Source organism: Prinia subflava, chromosome 3, assembly GCF_021018805.1.
Source record: "Prinia subflava isolate CZ2003 ecotype Zambia chromosome 3, Cam_Psub_1.2, whole genome shotgun sequence".
Lineage (NCBI taxonomy): Eukaryota > Metazoa > Chordata > Aves > Passeriformes > Cisticolidae > Prinia > Prinia subflava.
Window position 1 is genome coordinate 5261731 of NC_086249.1, and position 21087 is coordinate 5282817.

Consider the following 21087-nt stretch of genomic DNA (forward strand, 5'->3'; position numbering starts at 1 on the left):
TGTGGGTTTCTATCCACTAAGCTGTCGTCCTGCACCAACTGGGACATCTAGGCGCCAGCACACAGGCTCCCCCAGCCAGAGTTGTACTCACTCAGTCTCCTGGAGGCTTCACCCACCCTCCTGTGCAGACCCTGCCTGGTCCGTGATCTCAAAGTGTCGGCGAGCAAACCTGCATGTTCAGAATCCTGTGACACTCAGCCAGAGCCCCATGTGCTGGACACTGGGGGGCCCAGCTGGGCCCCACTCCTCCATCCCTGGGGATCCCATGGATGCTTCCCCAGGGGCGGGGGGAGATGTGGGGCGGGGAGGGTTGCCGATCATGGGGAGTGCCTGAGGGATGTGTATCCTCAGGAGCAGGCGACACAGAGCACCGGGGGCGTGGAGTGCTGGGGACACTAGGCACGTTCAGGGGGCTCGGGGACATGGCGGCACAGGACATATCGACACACATCAAGATCCAGGTGAGGGTCGCTGTGCGGTGGCGTCGCGCCAGGTCGCTGGGGCTGAGGGCGGCTCCCGGTGAGTCACGGCGCTGCCTCTCGCCCTCTCCGGGCCGCCTCACAAAGCGCCGCGGTCCCGAGCGCCGCCGCCCGGTGTCTGAACCGCGGTGTGTGCCGGAGCGTAGGCGGACAGCCTGGGGGCACCAGCCGCCACTTGAGGGACCCCGGGGGGAGGATGCCGGGGGCACGAGACTATCCCAGACTCGAGGGGTGCTAGGCGGATACGAGGGTACAGGATCGTTGACATGGGGAGTCCTGGGGGGAGCATGCTGAGGGTACCATGGCCGGCTGGGAGGATGCTGAGAGGACAGGACCATCCCAGGCTCAGGGAGTGCTGGGGGAACAACCCCGAGCCCGTGGGGAGCATCCCTGTGTGTCCAGCACTGAGCTCCATTTTTGTCTGCAGAGCCCCTGGGACGCCCTGCCTGGATCCTCCTGCTCTGCTGGAGCCTGGCCACTTGCTGCACAGGTAAGTGGGGGTTACTGAGGGACCAGGGAGCCTAAGGTCAACCCCGCTCTCTATGCCCCTCAAGAGGCCTGTTCAGGGGTTTGGGGAACCCTGCCTCCTCACCCACTATAAAAATGTGGGGTCACTCTTACCTCCCACCTCACCCCACTCTGCTCCCCCAGGTGCCATGGCCTTGCAGCCGCCCAGCATCACCATCCTGCAGATGCCAGCAGAGCTCCCTCACCCAGGTGAGAGACCCTTGCGGCCATGGCAGGGACTAAGGGTCCCTAAGTGTAAGGAGGCAGCAGTGAGGGTCAGCTCCTGGGCCAGTCTCCAGCAGACACAAGGTGAATCCTCCACCCACAGCCAAGATTTCAGGGTGCTGATGAGGTGGGGGAATGTTTCCCTTAGTTGGGGAGGGAGGCTGTGCCTGTGCCTGGGGGGCACTGGAGACCTGTGCAGCCCCCCTGACCTTCATGCCCCCTCCAGCTGCAGGCAAGAGCGTGACAGTGTCATGTGAGGCATTGAGTGGGCTTCCAGAGTTGGCACTACTCTGCTGGCTGGAGAACGGCTTCTTCATGGAGAGCCGGCACCCAGACGGGGCTATGCATGAGTGTGCCCCCTAAAATTACAAACGGTGAAGGATTTCTCCTAGATCAAAGCTGCCAAAACCTTGGACTCTGGCTTCCCTTGGAGTTCCAAATGCCTCCTCTGAACTGACATCAGGAACCTGGGGGGGTAACTTCTGTTTTCCATGGAAAAGGGCCACCATTTTTGTCTAGGGGCCTGTGGCTGGGAGTGGGCTTCAGTCTCCTAAAATTACAAACGGTGAAGGATTTCTCTCAGATCAAAGCTGCCAAAATCTTGGACTCTGGCTTCCCTTGGAGTGTCAAATGCCTCCTCTAAACTGACATCAGGAATCTGGGGGGATGAGTTTTGTTTCCCCATGGAAAAGGACCACCATTCCTGTCCAGGGACCTGTGGCTGTGAGTGGGCTTCTGCCTTCTAAAATTACAAATGGTGCAGGATTTCTCCCAGATAAAAGCTACCAAAATCCAGGACTCTGGTTGCCTTTGGAGTGCTCAAAGTCTTCCCCCAGAGCTTCATGGACAACACAATCATCTCTTTGCAGCTTCTCAAAAGCAAAAAATCAGGTGGGCCAAATAACTCTGTAGAAGTGAAGAGTTACTCATCAAAACCTCAGAACAGTTCCACAAGCCAAACACAGGTTTCCCAAAGGGGAAAACAAACCTTGCCTTGTGACCTCCAGAACTGTAGGAAATGGATTTGTTGAGAATTCTCAAAGCCTGACAGAGAGATGCATCTGTATGCAAACTTTGAGATAGAAAATGCTGACTTAGAAATGCCATGGAATAGGACAGACATTGTTGAGAGAGAAATGGAACTAGAAACAAGTTTCAAATGATGGCCTTGCAAATAAGACCAGGCACTTTGGAGAAATAAAAGTATGAAAGATGCAATGTAGTAGGATCCACGAGGGGTAATTTTAGATGATTTGCTTTAAGGCACTAGCAGCATTGTGTGGCAAAAGCTGATAGGCCAAGATAGGCCACGAAATGCTTATAATGTATTGTAATTAGGAAATAGTTTGGCTTCTGATTGTGATGGTTGTGAATTGTAACATCTGTACTGTCTCACTCTTCACATGAGACTGAAAATGGAATAACAGTTTTTAAAACACCTTTCACTTGCCTCATCTCTGGGTCAGAAAAAGGTGTAATCTGACACAGAACTACCCCATGCACCTTTGGCCATAGCACTGCAGAAGCAAGAGATGGAGCTTCACTGAGCCAAGCAGCCAGGTGCTCACATGGAGGCACCAGCTCTTTGGTGCCTCAACATGACAGATCAAAGCCCATTTTCCAGCTCTCCCTGGCTGGGGGGAGTCACTAGCTCCTGGCAGGACTCCAGCACTCAGCATCCTCAGCCACCAGCAGCAAGTGCTGGCTGGTCAGAAACTTGCAGCTCTGCCTTGCACTAAAGACAGCAGCCTCCAGAACTGGCACTTACTGTCTTGGAAAGTTCTGGCTGTGATGTGACCACAACTGGAAGCTTGTGGTAATTTTGTTCATTTTAGTCCTCTTTGGCCTCTTCTCCAGGAGCAGAGAGAGCCAACGGAGAGACTGCTGTTGGTTCTCTGCTCTGTGGAAAGAGAGAAGCATGAGGGACAGCCCTCTACCTACCATTTATAACCTTCTTTCGTTCCAGATCTACAAACAGCTCTAGTAAGGAAAAATCAAAGGCTTGGATAGCAATGGGATTCAAAGTCACTCTGACTAAATTAAAATGGGCTGATAGCACAGAACTGCAAATGGCTCTGAATTCAGAATTCCTCCCTGGCTACTATCAGCAAGCAATGTTCTCTCGCAAAAGGGAGCTTTTCATTCTTTACAGCTCTGACATAGAAAAGTAGCAAAGAGCCAGCAACACCTTTGCTCTTGCTGCTGTAGACATGGAAAACTCAAACTGTATCAGAATCTCATCCAGTGATGGAAAAGGCAGGAAAGTTGGTGCAGTTGCATTTTTGCTTGCTGGCAAAGGAGGAAACAATTCAGGCTTCTGCACCGAGCAAACCAACAAAGCACAAGCACACAAACCAAAAGCTGAGTCTGTCACCACCTTCAGTCTCTAACATACTCAGCTGCAGCCAGAGTCCCAGGTCTTGGTAGCTTTGATCTGGGAGAAATCCTGCGCCGTTCATAATTTTAGGAGGCAGAAGCCCACCCCCTGCCACAGGCCCCTGGACACAAACGGTGGCCCTTTTCCATAGAAAACAAAACTCATCTTGCCAGGTTCTTGATGTCAGTTTGGAGGAGGCATTTGGAACTCCAAGAGAAGCTCAGAGTCTGAGGTTTTCGAAGATTTGGTCCAAGAGAAATCCTACGGCATTTGTAAATTTAGAAGGCAGAAGCCCACTCCACAAGTCCCTGGACATGAACATTGGACCTTTCCCATGGGAAACAGAACTCACTCCCCCAGGTTCCGGATGGCAGCTTGGAGGAGGCATTTGGCACTCCAAAGGCAGCCAGAGTCACCCCCCCATGTTCCTCATATCAGTTTGGTGAAAGCATTTGGCAATCCAGGGGCAGCCAGAGTCCTAGGTTTTTGCAGCTTTGATCTGGGAGAAATCCTTTGCTGTTCATAATTTTAGGAGGTACAAGCCCACTCCCATCCACAGGCCCCTGGACACAAACAGTTCCCATTTTTCATAGGAAACAAAACCTCAGCCCTCAAAATTCCTGATATCAGTTTGGAGGAGGTATTTGGCACTCCAAGGGCAGGCAGAGTTGTAGGTTTTGCAGCTTTGGTCTGGGAGAAATCCTGCGATGTTCATAATTTTAGGAGGCACAAGCCCCGTCCCAGTCACAGGCCCCTGGACACAAACGGTTCCCCTTTTCCATGGGAAACAAAACTCAGCCCCCAGGTTCCTGATGTCAGTTTGGAGGTGGAGTTTGGCACTCCAAGGGATAACATAGTCCTAGGTTTTGACAGCTTTAATCTGGGCGAAATCCTTCATCATATATGGATAACAAGCTGAGTCATTGCAGCTCAAGGGCTGCAGCAACTTTCTGTCCTGGCAAAATGTTTGATTTGGAAGCACTGCCTTAATTCATACAATCATGGAGTTGCTATCCATCTTTGGAAGGTGGTCTCCCTTCTGTAAGATTCATTTTGGCATGTGTTTTCCGCTTCTTAGCAGTAGCCTTCTTGAACACCTGGCAGCACACTTCTTTCAGACAAGGTGAGCAGCTATGCTGAGTCTTGGTGTGCAGCTCATCTAGTGCCCCGGGCAGGTAATGCCCAGTGCCAGCGCTCCGACACCTTGGTACGGGACCAGTCCCTGGATGTTTTGGGTTTCAGAGGAGGGGACACCATTTCTTTTGAGATGGGCTTCTAGTTCTTCCCTTTGGCAAGGCAAGTAAGTTTGGATGGGCACTTTGGGTGCTCTCAGTGAATTTAAAGGCTTTTCCCAGCAGACACTTCTCTGGGTTAGAGTTGTGAACTGTCAGTGGGAATGCAGACACCAGGCTGTGGAGCTTTTTATTCCTTGTAGTTTAGTGTGTGAGCAGTCCCTGGTGCCATTCTCTTTGGATCCTGACTCTGTGAGACTGAAGTCTTATGATGATACGTAGAGAGGAAAAACGCCAATAGCAGGGTGTGTGGTGGTAGTTTGTTGGATGCAGCTGAAATTGTAGGCAGCAAAGAGCTTTCTCAGCTGACACTTTTGTGAGCTCTGGTTTTGGCAGATGTTTTCAAATTTGCTACCGGACTCTGTGAGAGTGAAAAGCTTTGTTAGGGCAGAGGAGTTCGCGTTTTCCTTTGAGTGTGGTGCAAAGAAAATTATGCACTTTTATGTACTTTTATGTACAAAGAAAATTATGTACTTTTCTTTGCTTGCTTATGTCTGCCTTGCCTGGCCCTACCTCGATCTTCCTTGATTTGCTTTGCCTTGCCTGCCACTCTTTGTGTTGCCTTCCGTGCAGGCAAGGCAATGCAAACTAAGTGTAGGCAATTGTAGGCGAGTCAAGGGAGAGGCTGGCATGTGTAGCAAGAGCAGGATGACTTACAGAATAAAGGTTGAGCTATCCCAAACTGGGCCTCAGATTTGGGCCTGCTAGGCCTCAGCTTTTGGCCTGTGTAGAAGTAGATAAACCTGTGGCGCAGTTAGAAAGTCCATTAAGGTGTGCACATGCTTTAGCTGGGATAGTTAGGATGGAAATACGGTTGCTGCCTTAAACTGTAATAGCTTACATATTTGTCCACGCCTCACTGCCAATAGAAATGCACCTGTTACTGTAAACTATTCTTACTGTATATAACCAGCCATCTTGTGAATAAAGAGGAGAACATATGTTGTTAATCACGTTGTTTGGACCTGCGTTGCTTGGTCTCCAGCCCCAAGATTGAGTGCCAGACTTCAGGCATGGCTGAAGCCGTGAGGGGAAAGCAAATGGAGTGGCAGGTGAGAGAAGGCCCAGAAATCCTAGGCAAGGCTGGGCATAGGAAGGTAAGTCCAGTAATGGGAAGGCCAGGCAGAAACAGGAAGGGCCAGGCAAGGCCCTGGAGAAAGCAGTAGACAGGTCAAGTGTGGGCATGGGCACGTGAGGGAGTGCAAGGCGAGGGAGGGTTAGCAGGGCAAGGTTGGGTCAAACTTGGGTCGCCAAGGCAAGTGAGAGGGACATTCAAGGACTCTGGTACACAAAAGCAGTACACAAAAGATTTTCCAGCGCTTGGTTCTGTGGTGGCTCTGGCCTCAGCAGCTCCGGGATGGGGACACCAAGGGGGCCCAGGAGACCCTAAAAGAGCTCGGGGAAGGGGGGTGTCCCCAAAAAGGAGGAGGAGGGGGAGGAAGAGGAGAAGGAGGAATCAGAACTGTTGGAGAGCGTCCAGCAGGATTTAGGGAATTTTGGGGAGCTTGAGGAATTTGGGGTGGGGATTTAATGGGGATTTTGGGAGGTTTGGGGGGAGTTAAGTGGAATTTGGGGTATTTAAAGGGGATTTTGGAGAGGATTTGGGGGGGGTTAAAGGAAATTTCAGGAGGTATTAGGGGGATTTGGGGGAAAATTTCAGGGAATTTGAGGGGGTTGGGGGAAATGAGGGGGATTTGGGAGAAATGAGGGGGATTTTGGGGGATTTAAGGACAATTTAAAGATGTTTGGGGAGGTTTTTGGAGGATTTGAAAGGGTTATGGGGAGATTTTTTTGAATTTTATGAGATTTCAGGGGGATTAAGGAGATGTAGGGGTTTGAGGGCATTTTAACGAGAATTTAGGGGGATTGGGGACTATTGAAGTGGGTTTTGGGGGATTCATTTGAAAGGATTTAGTGGAATTCTGGGGAAAAATCAGTGGAATTTGAGGGCATATTGGGGATTTTGAGAGGATTTAGGGGGGAATGAGGGCAATTTGGGGGGTTTGGAGGAGATTCAGGAGATTTAGCAGGGGTATAAGGGGAATTGGGGGAAAATTCTGGGAATTTGGGGGGGCTGAGGGGGATATGGGGAGATTGGGGCATTTGGGGAGGGATTGTAGGATGGATTTCTGGGAATTTGGAGGGGTTTGGGAGGGATTTGAGGGGAAATTCAGGAGATTTGGGAAGATTTGAGGGGTTCAAGGAGGGTTTAGGGAGGGCTGGAGGGAAATTGGGGGAAATTGAAGGGTTTTGGTGGGATTTGGAAGAATTTAGGGGGATTTAGGGGGGATTTCAGGCAATTTAGGGAATTTTAGAGGACAATTTAGAGAAGAGGGAAGTTTTAGGACAACTTGGGAGAACTTGGGGGCATTTAAAGGATTTGGGTATGCTGGAGAGGTTTTAGGAATCCCCGGGAGCATTTTGGGGGAATTTGGGGCATTTGGGGGGGATTTTATGGGGTCTGGGAGGGGAGTTTGGGGGAATTTAGGGGAATTTGGGAGGGTTTGAGGACTTAGGGGATTTTGGGGGTGGTTTAGGGGGAAATCGGGCAATTTTTGAGATTCTGGGAGGGGAATTTAGGGGGAATTTAGAGGGGGCTTATGGGATTTTAGTGGGGAATTCTTGGGATTTTGGGGATTTTAAGGAGATATTTGAGGGATTTTTAGGGGAATTTGGGGATGATTGGGGGGGGATTTGGGGATCTTTTCCAGAGGATGAGAATCTTGAGGGGTACCCCAAAAGTGTCTCCCAGAAGGCACATGAGAAATAAGGTTGGGGGGGACCCCCAAAATCTCCCCAAATCTCCCCAAAATGGGTCAGGAGCCCTTCAAGACCCCCAAGATGGATTTGGGGTCATCCCAAATCCCCCCAAAATGTGTTGGGGTCACCCCAAAAATGGTTTAGGATCATTCCAAACACCCCCAAACCACTATTAGTTTACTTCCAAAAGTTTAGGGCTCTCCTCTACTAGGAAGGCAGTAGCTGCTGTGGCATGAATGCATATTGGCCAGCGACGGCTCACTGGATCTAGCAATTTAGATAAATAGGCTACCAGCCTCTTTACCCTTCCTCATTCTTGAACTTAAAACTCCATGAGCTACTCCATCTTCCACATTCACATACAGATAAAACCGCTTTATTAATGAGGGTGAACTGAAAGTTGGTACTGAGCTAGTTTAAACTTTAATTCCTGTAATTTATTGTCATCTTCTCTAGTCCACTTTATCTTGTCTTCCTCTGTCAATTTTTCATGTAAGAACTTCTCTGCCTGAGTATATCCTTTAATCCACAGCCTACAATACCCCAATAATCCAAGGACTTTTCTAACTTCTTTCTTTGAAGAAGGAGGAGGAAGAGGTAAAATCCCAGTGATCCTTTCAGGATATCTGTGGACATGGGACATAGGATGTGGATTTAATTGGCATAGTCAGTTTGATAACCAAGATGCCTTGGCAAGAACAAACAGAGCTTTGAAGATTACAAGAAGATTGGATTAAGGAGAAGAAAATTGAATCAAACTTCTACAAGCAAGAGATGTTGTAAAATGTATGAGTTTTGTCTGTGTGATGTTTAACCCAATCATTGTAGTAAAAAATTACTAACCTTCCTAGAAAAGTATATAAGCATTTGGAAATACCAGTAAACAAAGGACAAAGCCAATAAAGCAAAAGGAACAGCACTGGATGCTTAGCTTAAGCCAGAGGCACACCAGCAAACACAGAACACCCCTTACATACCCTGCGTATTACATCAGCCAACTACATATTCATAAATGGTCATACATATTCAAACATTTAACATAGTTTGTCCTCTGTCCCACCTTTTTGGAGCACATGCAGTGATCTTAGTTGTAGTCATTTGTTACTTTTTAATGCATTCAACAGGTTTAGATTCCTTCACTGGTTAAATGTTAACATTACAGCCAACACTTCACCAACACTGGTATTACAATACAACATTCACATTAAAAGAACTCTAAACTTTAGCAAACATAGTATAACAAAAGTCAACAATATAAAGCACATAGTATTCACTCTAACAATTGCGAAAGTGAATATATTTATCACAGGTTTGGGGAGTTTTCCTTCTCAAGGGACTCTAAAAAGTCAAATAAGACTACAGAGCTCAATTGCCTTCCAGGCAGGGACCGCTGCTGGTCATAGCCTGAGTTTCCTCTCATCTCTGTGCAGTAGTTGGAGGAATGCAGACCTTTCTCCATAAACCCTTCTTAGAGAAGCAACACATGAGGTAAATAGGATTTTGCCTGTTTCTTCCAAGCCCTCCCATCCTAATTAAATGGAAAAAAGATCCTGTGCTTGAAACACACCTCAGAGCTCTAGCCTGAAGTAGTGCTTAGGCAGTTAGATGGACTCAGTGTGGGACTCAACCATAATTTCCACAACCTGTTTTGGACCAGCAGCAATGTCACAGTTATTTCAAGTACCCGCCTCCTGCAGGTGCTGGTCAGCCTCTGCTGAGGTGTGTCTGCCCTCTGCCAGCTAGTTTTTTTCCTCTGTCTCTCTCTTTTTCATTTATTTATTAGTTAGCAGCATTTTAAAAGACCAGTTGTCTTGATTTTGGAGACAAATTTCAGGAGAAACGGCCGTGGAATGAGCGTTTCCTCTAAAGAGAAAAGAGCTTCAATAACTCCCTCCCTTTTCTTCTCCCATTGAGAGAAATTGATACCAGCGGGTGAAAATGAAAAAAAAAAAAAGAAAAAAAAAGAAAAAGGGGTGGGGGGGGTCATGTGCCCACAGTGTACAGAAAAGGATTGAATAAATGCTAGATATGAACTCCCAGAACTTACTCTCCACCCACCCACACACCCCTCCCCACAGCAGAACCAAAAAAACCCAAAAAAACCCCACCAAAAAACCCCCAGAAAAACACAACCAAAAAACAAAAACCAAAAAAACCAAAAAAACAAACTACCACCAAAAATGCTCAGGGATGAAAACTACATGGGCTGATGGGCTGACTGTGTGGCCTGGAAAACAAAATGGAGACTGGTCCCTTTTGTCTCTGGGAAGGGGAAGAGGAGTTCACACAGCAGCCCGGAGCACAGCAGATGGGAAACCTGCTGAATTTCTGGTGTGGGTTTCCTCCTCACAGCAGCCAGAGTTGGTGGAGTTTAATGTCCTTTCTCATGTTGGTTCAGCGCATCCTTCATCTTGGGTTCAGGGTGGTTCCACTGGCTCCCTGGATGGGCCAAAAAGAAAAACAAGCCAAGCCAAAAGCAGTTCAAGGGAAGAAAAAATCCAAAAAGCTGCTGGGAGGATTCTTAGTATTTGAGGCTATTCCCCTAGCCTCAAGGGCTAGGGTAAGGGAAAAAAAATTCTAGCTTCAAGCAAGCAAAAACCCCAATCCAACAAAAGTAACAATGCAGCATCCCTGGTCCATACTGTCCGGAGCACACTGGAGAGAGAGATTGAACAGAGCCCATGCTCAGGCTCAGGCTCAGTGTTCCCAGGCTGCAGCCCCACGCTCTGGTTCATCTTAAAGATACCACAGCCATTCCTGGGCATAAAGCAGATGATTAGGGAATAAAGTATCATGATAAAATCACCTAAGACACCAATCACCCTTTGATCCAGGTGGTATGCCATCTGAAACTTTTCAAAGCTGTGGATGCTTTTCTTCAATGATCTTCCTTAGGGAAACTAGGTTACAAACACAGAACCACAGAACCATTAGGGCTGGAAGGGACCTCTGGAGATCCTCCAGTCCAACCTCCCTGCCCAGGCAGGGCCACCTTGAGCAAGTGACACAAGAATGTGTCCAGCTGGGTTTGGAATGCCTTCAGAGAGAAAGAAGCCAGGACTTCCCTGGGCAGCCTGTTCCAGTGCTCTGTCACTTTCCGTGGAAAGAAGTCCCTCCTCATGTTAAGGTGGATCTTCTTGTGTTTTAGTTTATAGCCATTACTCTTCATCCTGTCACTGAGCACCACTGAGAATTCTGCCACTGTCTTTCTGAAAACCTACACTGAGGTATTTTTATGTAATGATGAGATCCCCTCTCAGTCTTCTCCAGACTAAACAGGCCCACCTCCTATGGTGTCTCCTCACAACAGATGCTGAAGACCATACACAGGAGGCACTAGTTAGGGAGACTTGCTTTCTAATTCAGTGTCCAAATTCAGCTTTAACTAAGAATCCTATTAAAGCCAGAATATTTCATTACTTAGATATAAATCTCAGTACTCCTATTTGGAACCTTGAAAGATTTTGCTGTAAAGTCAGCCAAACAAATTTCCCAGGACTGTAGAAAGCTGTGGGGAATATTCAGTGCTTGCTTCTTGTAGGAAGGAGGAGGAATAGATGATTGCTGGAAAGCAATGAGAGAGAAGAGCCATCATAGCCTGACTTAATTGAGCCACTCACTTTCAAGTGATGGAAAAAGTGCATAGAAATACAACCACACAGTGTTATTTGTAACCTGTTCTTATGTATCATTAGAGTGTTTTCATGCACGCTGCCTGGAGGCACTTTAACTGCCTTCTGCCCACAAAATCCTCTAGATTAAACAATAAAAATGAGCCACTCAGCTACACAGTGAAGGCCCTAAAATTGCTTTGATAAGTGCAGACACAATGAGGATGGAGACTCTGGAGCTGTGCAAAAATCACAGGAGATCGAGAGGAAAATACAGCTGCTGTGAGGTGTTGTCTGCAAAGGCAACGCAAAGCCTTGGTTTGCTTTTCCTAGATCACATGTGGTCAGAGAAACACAGCATCATCAAGATTGTGAGACATCCTCAAGATCATCTAGTACAACTGTCAACCCAGCACCACCATAATCACCCCTGAACCATATTATCAGAAGTTGGTTCTCCAGTTTGGTTTGGAGGCAGATACCGAGCACAGAGTATGGCACATTTTTTAGGGTGGCTCCACTACTATGTGCCTGAAAATGTCTGAAGCTTCACCTTGCACCTTGTACTCACTAACCTGAGCGAGCCAACACATGCCAGCCAAAGCAAGATCACCAGCATACCCCAAGGACTGAGGAGGCTTGGGCTGGCCCTCATCGCTACCGCTCTTGCTTGCTAGGGACGACACTCACCAGCTCTGCTGATGAACCTGCAGGGCAAACACTCTCTAACCACGTTCTGTTGAAATAGACAGCCTGGAAATCTTCACTCATTTAATGTATTAATTCAACAGACAGGGATATTTTAATGTTATTTATTCCCCCACCCCTCCAAGAGTAATTTCCTCAAGGCTGGGGAACAGCATTTTGTTTCCAGCCCACAGCTGCATGCAGTGGCCCTGCCTGGTTTTTTGCTGAAGAGGGTGATACCCAATCAAACCCACACTTACTAGCAACACATTCAGATATTGACTTCTGTCTTCTTTTCTACTTCATGAGCGTGTCAAACATTTTGCTCATACCTAATATAATCTTTCCACAATAAGGGGCTTGCATGGCTAGAGGTGGGCAGGATGCTGCCACTATTAGCTGGGAACATCAGCTTCCAGAGTTGGAGCAGTTGTGGGAGCGTTTCTCTTGAAGTTTGTTGTTCTTTGTTCGTTTTGTTCTTTGTTCACACCTTGTGCTTTCCATGCATGTCACAGTGTGCATTTATTGCCTTTCTTTCAGGAGAGTGTGTGTGGAGGGAATCATAAAACCTGATCACTTAATCAGTGCATAAACCAGCAATTTATTAACAGCTTGTGCACAAGTAGCAGGAGCAGCACCAGCGTCTCACTGGACACATAACCTCTACACCAGGAGACTTGATTGTCTGGGAATTGGTGTTCAAAGCAATTGCATTTTTCTATAACTGGGATTGCATGGGATTAAGGTATTATAAATGGTATTTTCTCTAAAGGCCAGTGGCTTTCTGTATCTTATGGATTACTCCAGCTTCCTCTAAAAGGAATTTTGATAATCCCTCTCTAATGAGACTGGGCTAAATTGAATTACATCCTGCCTTCCCCCTGAAGTGGGATCTTCTGCTGGACATGCGCACAGAAGACAGCCTTATGTATTCCTTTCTTAGTGATATGTGTGACCTATATAACAACACCTGCAAAAATAGACATAAACATAAACCTAAGTATTTGTAAAACAAAATGATTTTTTGGGGGGAGCAGTTTGGAGCCTGAAAGCCTCTGCTCAAAATCACACATTATTCTGGCCCAACCAGTTCAGTTTTAAAATTGCAGAAGATAATTCCTCGGGGGGTATTTTGTAAGTTTTTGTAACACACTGGTACTCCAGGGCCTGCAAGTAACATCAACCACTTCCAGGAATCTGATCCCTTGAGATGAATTCCCTTGACACAGTAGGGATGGAAGAGCAAAGGGAATAAACCCATGGTTGGTAAAGGGCAATGGGAAGCTCTGCAGTTTTTCCCACTACTGGTTCAGAGTAGCGGCTGCCATCTTATCATCCTGAATCTCCACAGATGGCTTCCAAAACTCCCTGACCTGATTATTGCTCACAGACTGAACATCCCTCCTGGCCAGCAGGTGAATTACCTGAACAGGTGAGGTTTTGTGTAAGATCATGGATGGGAAAGGACTACTGAGTAACAGGACTGGAAACTATTGCTCTCCTAGTTGACGTTGGGAGTGACTCAGCAATTTGTCTGAGCTGTGCAGCCCCACTGCAGCCATGCCTCATCCTGCTTGCAGAGACAAAAGCAGCCAGAAAGGCTGAAAAGGCTGCCATGGCTTGCACACAAACTGAGTTACAAGAGACTTTCCCTGAAGAGATCATGATGTCTTTATTCTGCTCCTGGTTCTTCCCTCACTCCTGCTTTATCTAACCCATTCACTGTAGAGAAACAGTAATCCACTTTCTTTTTCACAAATGCACCCCTCCAGTTTTATTCCAGAACCCATTTCCAAGTTCAAACAGTGAAGTCCTTATTTTGGGTACGAAAGCCATCCTGAAGATCCTCAGGTCCACTCGCCCACTGTGGTCTCACCTGTCTTGGCAGGGGAGTCCTGTGGTGTTACTGTGCTTTCCCTGTGCCACAGGAGTGCTCCCGGAGGGCCAGGAGCTGAAGGAAGCTCTCAGGCAATGGAGAAAACATGCTGGCCTAGGGGTTATGTACCCCAGCTCACCAATGGCTTTGCCCTCTTCCTGCAGAAAAAAATTCTGGTGCTGCTGTCCTACCCTTCCTGGGCACTCGCCATGAGGAGGCACAACCAGGCCAGATACAGCCTGGGAGGCTCCTCCTTGCCTTCACCAATACAGTACATTGCAAGGCATGGATCTTGCCAGAAAGCCAGCAGAGGTGCAAGGAGCAGAGGGAAGAGCTTGCTGGTAAATCACTCCAGGGGATGGCCAGGAAAGTGGGATGTTGGTTAGTCATCCACGTTGTGCTCCTCTGCACAAGCAACGGTGGCTGGTTGGCACAGAAACGCACTACAACAGGGCTCCTCCAGGAATGTATTTATTTACATTAAAACACTGTTATACAAACTGAAAGTAAAAGAAAAGGAAAAAAGAAAAAGACATCTTAGAGGGGTAGCTGTGGCAAAGACGGCGCTCCCCACTTTCCACCCTGTCCCGCTGTCGCCTTCCTTCTGCTCTGGTCCAACTGTCAGTGCCACAATCTCTGTAGGATCCCAGCTCTCTCTCAGTGTGAACACCTATGTATTCTCTTCAAATGACTTCCAGAACTCTTTGTTTTCTGCCTCTAAAGAAAACTCTGGCCCACACATTCTTTTCTTAATTTATTTATGTAACACAGTGTAGAAAGCTATCAATTCATAAGCAATGGCTCTGTACAATCATCCTGCAGAGGACCCCTGTTAATTTTTGGCCAGCAGGCACTTCTTCCCCCAGAAGTGCTCACAATTAACAAGGACTCTTTTTAATAATTTCTTTAAAGATCAAAAAGATACATGGAAAAGAAAATAAAGTTTACCTTTCAATGCCTAAAGTGTGCACATAAAACAGGCACAAAGAAACCAATGTGTATTCTCATGATTTCTACATCACTAATACAGCAGGAGCAACAATCCGTACAATAAAATGCAGCTGCAGAGGAAAAGAATTTAAATAACTCATCTGAAATACTTTTAAAAAATGTTGGTTTACTTTAAAATGCATAGTGATCAGAAAAAAATGCTCAGCAAAGAGAAGCAGCTAAACCCCACAGACACAGAAAGCATCCCCCATCAATTCTTAAAGCATGTTTCAACTAGGACTTAATTTTTGTCACAAATCACAAGAATAATATACAACTGGCTAAGGAGCTACATGATAAATAATTGGGAAAGAGAATCTATCCATGCACTAGTTAAATACAGCTAACCTCTTTACAGTACACAAAAAACATTCATTAATAATGTAGTGTAAAGACTGAAATGTAAAGAGAAAGAGAGAGAAAATACATTACTGATTTTATTAATTCAAGTTCAGGCATCTACTTGTGTTACAGCACAGCTGTCAAAAGGCGAGAATGAGTAAATAATAAAGCAGAGTGTTTTTCTTTCTTTCCACATTACTCTATAACTGAACACCGATGGGCAGTGAAGCAATTATTCTTCTGTCCAACTCATGAGCTGCTATGATGTCCTAGTTCTGCATCTGTTCAAAGAACTTGTATGTGGGATTTTCGTAGCCATTTTGCTGCATCTTGGAAAGATGGCGCTCCTCTGGTGTCACTGCAGCATCCACCTGTCAGGAGAGGGGACAACTGGGGTCACATTCCTGCTTAATTCACAGCATAACCCACGTTTCCCCACTTTATGGCCATTCAATGTACTTTGTACCCTGTGTGTTTGGGCAGAAACAAACTGGCTCACTTTTTGAACAGAAGATGATAACACACCAAGAACAGCTCCCCAACTCATTTTACTTCTGCAGGACTTCAAAACCAGCTGACCAAAGCCAGCAACACCACTTTTGGAATTTTTTGTCTGGCTCGGGAAGCAACTCTTCAAACAAAAAAGGGGGATGGAGTTTGCCTCTCTCTGCTAGTCCCTCATTAAGAGATTTTTCCCCCCAGCATATATATCAATACCTATACTTGGGATCAACTGGGTCTCAAAAGAAAAGAAAAAACTCACTAAAAAGCTGAAGGCAGTGGCTTGAGTCTGCTGTCTGCCTGCCTTGCACTCCCAGATCTGTCGCAAGTGTGGTGGTCTCAAAACAAAAAACTAATTGGAGAGGATAAAATGAGGGTAGCAAGGAAATACCAGAGCAGCCAGGCACAAGGTGAGCAAAAATCCCATTGCACTCAGGAACACAGAACTCCTCTACCGCCAAGGCTGAGTTTGGTTCAGTTTAGTGATAAAAAAACTTTACATGTCTGCACTGGTTTAAGCATTTATACTTAACAAAAATTGACCTTTCTTAATTACCTGGAAGACAGGCACAAAGCTCAATTTTGACTTCTCCACTGAATACCTGCATCTTCACAAATTATTTTCTTCCTTCACTGAACATCACAATAATATATAACTCTATCAAATTAGAGTGAGTGAGAACAGTCTCTAAATCTTAATGAAGTATTTTACCTCTGCTGTATGAGCTCAGTAGTTGTGTATTCAAAACCTACCAAATCCTGGCTATCTTGTTAAGCACCTATGAAAACAGCCTACTTGTCAGTTATTTCATTTGCTACCTGATGTCTCTAGTGTTTGACAGCTCCTAAAAGCAAGGGTAAAGTGAATTTTACAGTGTCTAAAATCAGGAAGGTGCCTAAAACTCTACTGTTAAATATTAGGTATGAACATTTTCCTGTGGATTCCTGTAAGTAGTAACCTCTTAGAAATACAGCAAGTTACCTGCAGCAACAAACTAGCCTTTAAGATAAAGAAAAGTGTATTCTCTCAAGAAACCCTAACTTACTCTATCTAACCTTTCAATACAAATGCAAAGGAGAAGTATTGATGTCTGATACCATTTTTAAATCTACTCTGCAATAATGGAAATATCTCAGCCTAGTGAGGAGAGAAGATGTTGGTAAGTTGTTCCCTGATACCCTGGAGAAAGCCTGAAGGTATGTTTTTCCATGCTTGGGACTGACACAGGCTGTTCAGCTTATTTTTGCAGCTGTTCTGTCATTGTGGCAGGTTACAACGCAGTAGTGACACCTTTCCCACAGTCCCACCAGAAAATGGCTCCTTTCAGAGCCATCTCTACTTTTTCTGCTCTTTTATTTCCTATTTAAGAAATGGTTCTCTGTGTGGCACATACATTCTATTGCTCAGATGAACTGATTACCCCAAATCTGAATGCAGTTTCATATCTGTGCCCCTTTCTATGTCCTGACTCTCAAATTGCATTTTAAATCATCACTGTATCTCCCATCAGATGTGTTTTTCTTACACAATAATTAGACATTTTCAGGAAATATCGAACTTAAATGTTATACATCACTCTCTATATTTTGCTCACAAGCTATTGTAAAACTTTTCACAGCTGGGAATCCTGAGACTTTCAGCACCCCTTGACTCCTGTGGGCAAGAACAGGATGCCAGGCAGAAAGGATCATTGGGCTGTGCTGTGTTCTTGTTTCAAATTCTGCAATACAACTTGGACTTTTAATACTGCCATTCACAGGTTTTTTCTTTCTTTCTTTTAAAATTGCATTTGCATGCAGTACCTCTCTTATGCAATGATCCTCAAATCCACTTATTTTTTCAACTCCTGCGATGTTTTTAGGTAACAAGATCATGCTTAGAGGTCGCTCTTGCTGTATTTCCCTCGTTGGAGAAACTGGGGGGAAGAGGGAGTAGTTTTCTCCTTTCCCTGGCCCCTCCCTCTCCAAAAGTGACAACCTTTTTCTTTTGAAGGGTGCAAGCTTCCCCTGGCCAGCCCATGTGCATGCCAAGTGCTCAGCATGGCTGTCAACAAACATTTTGATCCATCAAGGACAGAAGGACCCCATGGAATTTCACAGCCTGTCTCCTCCTCAGCCTCCCACTCCCAAATCCCAAGACATCCTATGCAGCCATGTGCTCAGCAGTCAGGGTACAGCTGTGTGCTTGCATTTTAAAGAAGGGCCTGTGCCAGCTGCTCTGTCCCTACGCTGGCAGCAGGGCTGGGGAGGGATGAGGAGAGGCCCATACAGCTCACAGCACTCAGCTTTGCTGAGCCCAGGGGCTGGGCTGCTTTCTGCTGCTTTACCTGTCCTTTCTGGGGGCTGCCAACTTCTCCCTCCACAAAAATACACCATCTAGATCTATATGCAGTGGATCTTTGACTGGTAATCCCTCCATGTTATGCTGTCCACTTGTTTTGCCAGCAGTTTAAGAGCAGTAGGGCCTAACAAACCCATTCCATACTGATTTTGTACAAACGTGCCAAAGGCCTAATCCCCACCCTGAGGACTCGAATTAGCAGCATTAACAGCATTCAGCTGTTGCTGAAGTTGTTGTGAACATGGCTGTGAAGGCAAGAACAAAGCAGGGACATGGCAAATGTTCCTGCAGCCTTTTCAGCACTTACAGAAAACAAGAATAAAAGCAGGTGCAGAGGAAAAAGCCACCCTTGCGTTCACTCTTGAAGGGGCTGCTACAGCACCAAGTCAGCCCTGGTCCTTCTACACTGTATCACTGCCATCTCAGAGCATCAGGTGCTTCTTCAAATCATGAAGTGAGAGTCTCACAACTAATCCTACAAACAGCTTCTCTTCTAGCATAAAATTAAAACTCCATATGAAGTTGTGGCATTTACAGACCAGGGTTCCATGTGTGTCAATACCTGCCCAAGAGCATTTTCATCATAGGAGGCTCCCCCACTAGGCTGGGATGCAAAGGAGGGGGATGCCAGAACATCTGCTGGACCTATGTCTTTAAGCTCCAAAAAATCCTGTATTGAACTCTGTCACTAATTTTAGTTAAGGTTTCTCACTCAGCTTTTCTTATTCATGACTAGAAAATGTGGTAAGTACACAGCATAACCTGTTTGTGAGAAAGAAATGGAGGGAGAGACCACCAAAAATTAAAAAGGAATCAAGAAAACTGCAAGGCAGAAGAGACAAAAGAATTGATGAGACACTTGGAAGAAAATCAAGGAGGTGAATGAGATTAGGAAAAAAAAAAGGAAGGACAGTTAAAAAAGGGTTTTTAAAGGAATTTTTAACACCTTTGCACAACTTTACAGTATTAAAAAAGGCTTTTTAAAAATAATTTTTAACGTCTTTGCACAATTGTACAGTATTAAAAAATGTTGTTTTGCTAAAACCAGTTTCTAGTGAAAGTCCAACAAACTCTGAAATATGGCGTTTATAGATAAAAGGGATTTAGTGAAGCTCCAGCTTGCAGTCTTAGTCAATTTTTCTTTTTTATTTTCCCCTTCAGCCTTTAAAATAACTAGTGCTGGTACCTCCTCTCCTTCCTGTAGCTCTCTGCTGCAGGGTAATCCATCTAACCACCAACCCACATGCGCTATCACTCATCCTGAATGTCTTCTCTTCTACTCTCTTTTACCCATTTTGATGCTACCAAACTCTTCACATTCCTTACAACCTCTGCCCTAGGTACCACTCTGCCAAATGACATGTTTTGAATGCAATTATCTCCTTGTCAGTAAATCTCCAAAGCCCCTCACCATTTTAAGAAGCTTTTTGCACCCACTATGGAGGTGGCAGAAGCTGAACACAGCATGTAAGAGGCGTAGGTGCTCTGGTTCAACACTTCTCTTTTCTATGATGTGATGTCTCTTGAAAACACTCCTTGGTCAGGTAGATAACCTCTTGTGAGACTGTCTGTCTATCTAACCCTTCAGCGATTTCAGTGTAATCTCTGCTCCTTGCTGCAAAGCCCTCCTGTTGTCACTGCTGGAGGTCCTGCTTCTGTCAGAAAGCAAATGAGCTTTGAACAGGATATCTTCAAAGAGAAGAAGCTGAGACAGTCAGCAGTTGCCCAGTATACAGCAGACGTGAGAATCTCTGTTTTGCCACCTGCTTTCATGGAGAAAATAATCTCTTGCAGACAGCTGGGGTGCGTGCATCCGCAAAAAAATCCTTCAAGATATTTGTTGGAGCCCCTGTGTGCACATGTAGTAAGTGATTTTCAATCTCTCATTTATTTACTTAACTATGAACTTTTTTTCCTGGGGAGGCTGAACACCTTTGGAACATTTTTATTCTCAGAGTAGGGAAAAAATGACACTTCTAAATAGGACAAGTATATCGATTCTCAGAGCTTAAAAAAAAGATAACAGAATTTTTAATAGCTTATTTTGTTAAAAAAAATCATAGTGAAATGAGTGAGTACAACAGAGGTGACTTTTGGGAAGACAAGAACACAGGTGGAACAAGACCTGTTCTGTAATCTTCCATTATCACTGGGTTAAATCCACACAGTAAGTTCTGATACACAACAAAGAGGTGGCAAATTAGGTAAAGTACACCCAGCCAAGCTAGAGCTGGTGTACAGTTATTTTTACATCAAGTGATTTTGCTCTTCCATGCTTTCTGTGCACAGTATACTAGAGGTGGGCTGTAGCTAAGTAAATGAATTCTCTTTAGAATGTAACACTTCATTTTGAAGACATTTTAGTATTAAACATCAATTATATATAGTTCTTTTGTTGTTTTCTTTTTTTTTTTTGTCCCCAGTAAAAGTGCTACAAACTTTTCGCCATCTTAGGACAAAAACAGAAGTTATGTCTTTCTTGCAGGCAAGAAGCTCTGACAGTGAGGCTGTGCAACCTGCGAAGACCAAAGAGCAAGTCAGGCAGAAGGAGGAATCCTGGCTGCCAGTGCCAGTAAATCCACAAGGTGCCACAATCAACAGTGTGATACTATAAATCCACTAATATTCTTGGTACATCCACACGCTAATGATTTATGGGTCTATTTTTTTTATTAAGCAATGCTGTCATTTTGTCATTAATTACTTATTCAGCTTATGCATGTTATTTCCAGGCCAACAGTCCCAAATTTACTGTTACCAAAGAAAGCTTGAAGAAGTCCAGTATTGTCTTTGCATGTCATTCTATCAAGTGAAATCCACCTGGAATTTTAAGGTTGTACTGCAATAATGGTATGTCTGCATTCAGTGTCTGATTTGGGGCTTTGGTCTAGCAAGGTTCCTGGTTTTTCCATCCTCACTAAATTCACCCAAATGAGAGTCTCTGCTGGCACAACTCCTGGCAGCAGATATCAGCTTGGTGGGTTAATACTAAAATCTGGTTTAATTTTCTACAAAATAGGCTGAAAACTGTCACGTCAAAAGCTTAAGTTGAGATTCCTGTTTGCACTTTTCTGCCTCTTGGTCCAAAATTCTGCACAG

General features: G+C 45.4%; 1 protein-coding gene across 4 annotated transcripts in view; it reads right to left on the reverse strand.

The window, feature by feature from the left end:
• Window positions 1–14269: 14269 nt before the first annotated feature.
• Window positions 14270–21087, reverse strand: part of APP (amyloid beta precursor protein) — a 212843-nt gene continuing 206025 nt past the window's right edge. For all 4 annotated transcript variants that reach the window (XM_063393855.1, XM_063393854.1, XM_063393853.1 and 1 more), the window contains one exon: window positions 14270–15517. In XM_063393855.1, coding sequence (XP_063249925.1) covers window positions 15416–15517 — 102 coding nt within the window. In that variant the 3' untranslated portion in view covers window positions 14270–15415. The remainder of the gene's footprint in view (window positions 15518–21087) is intronic.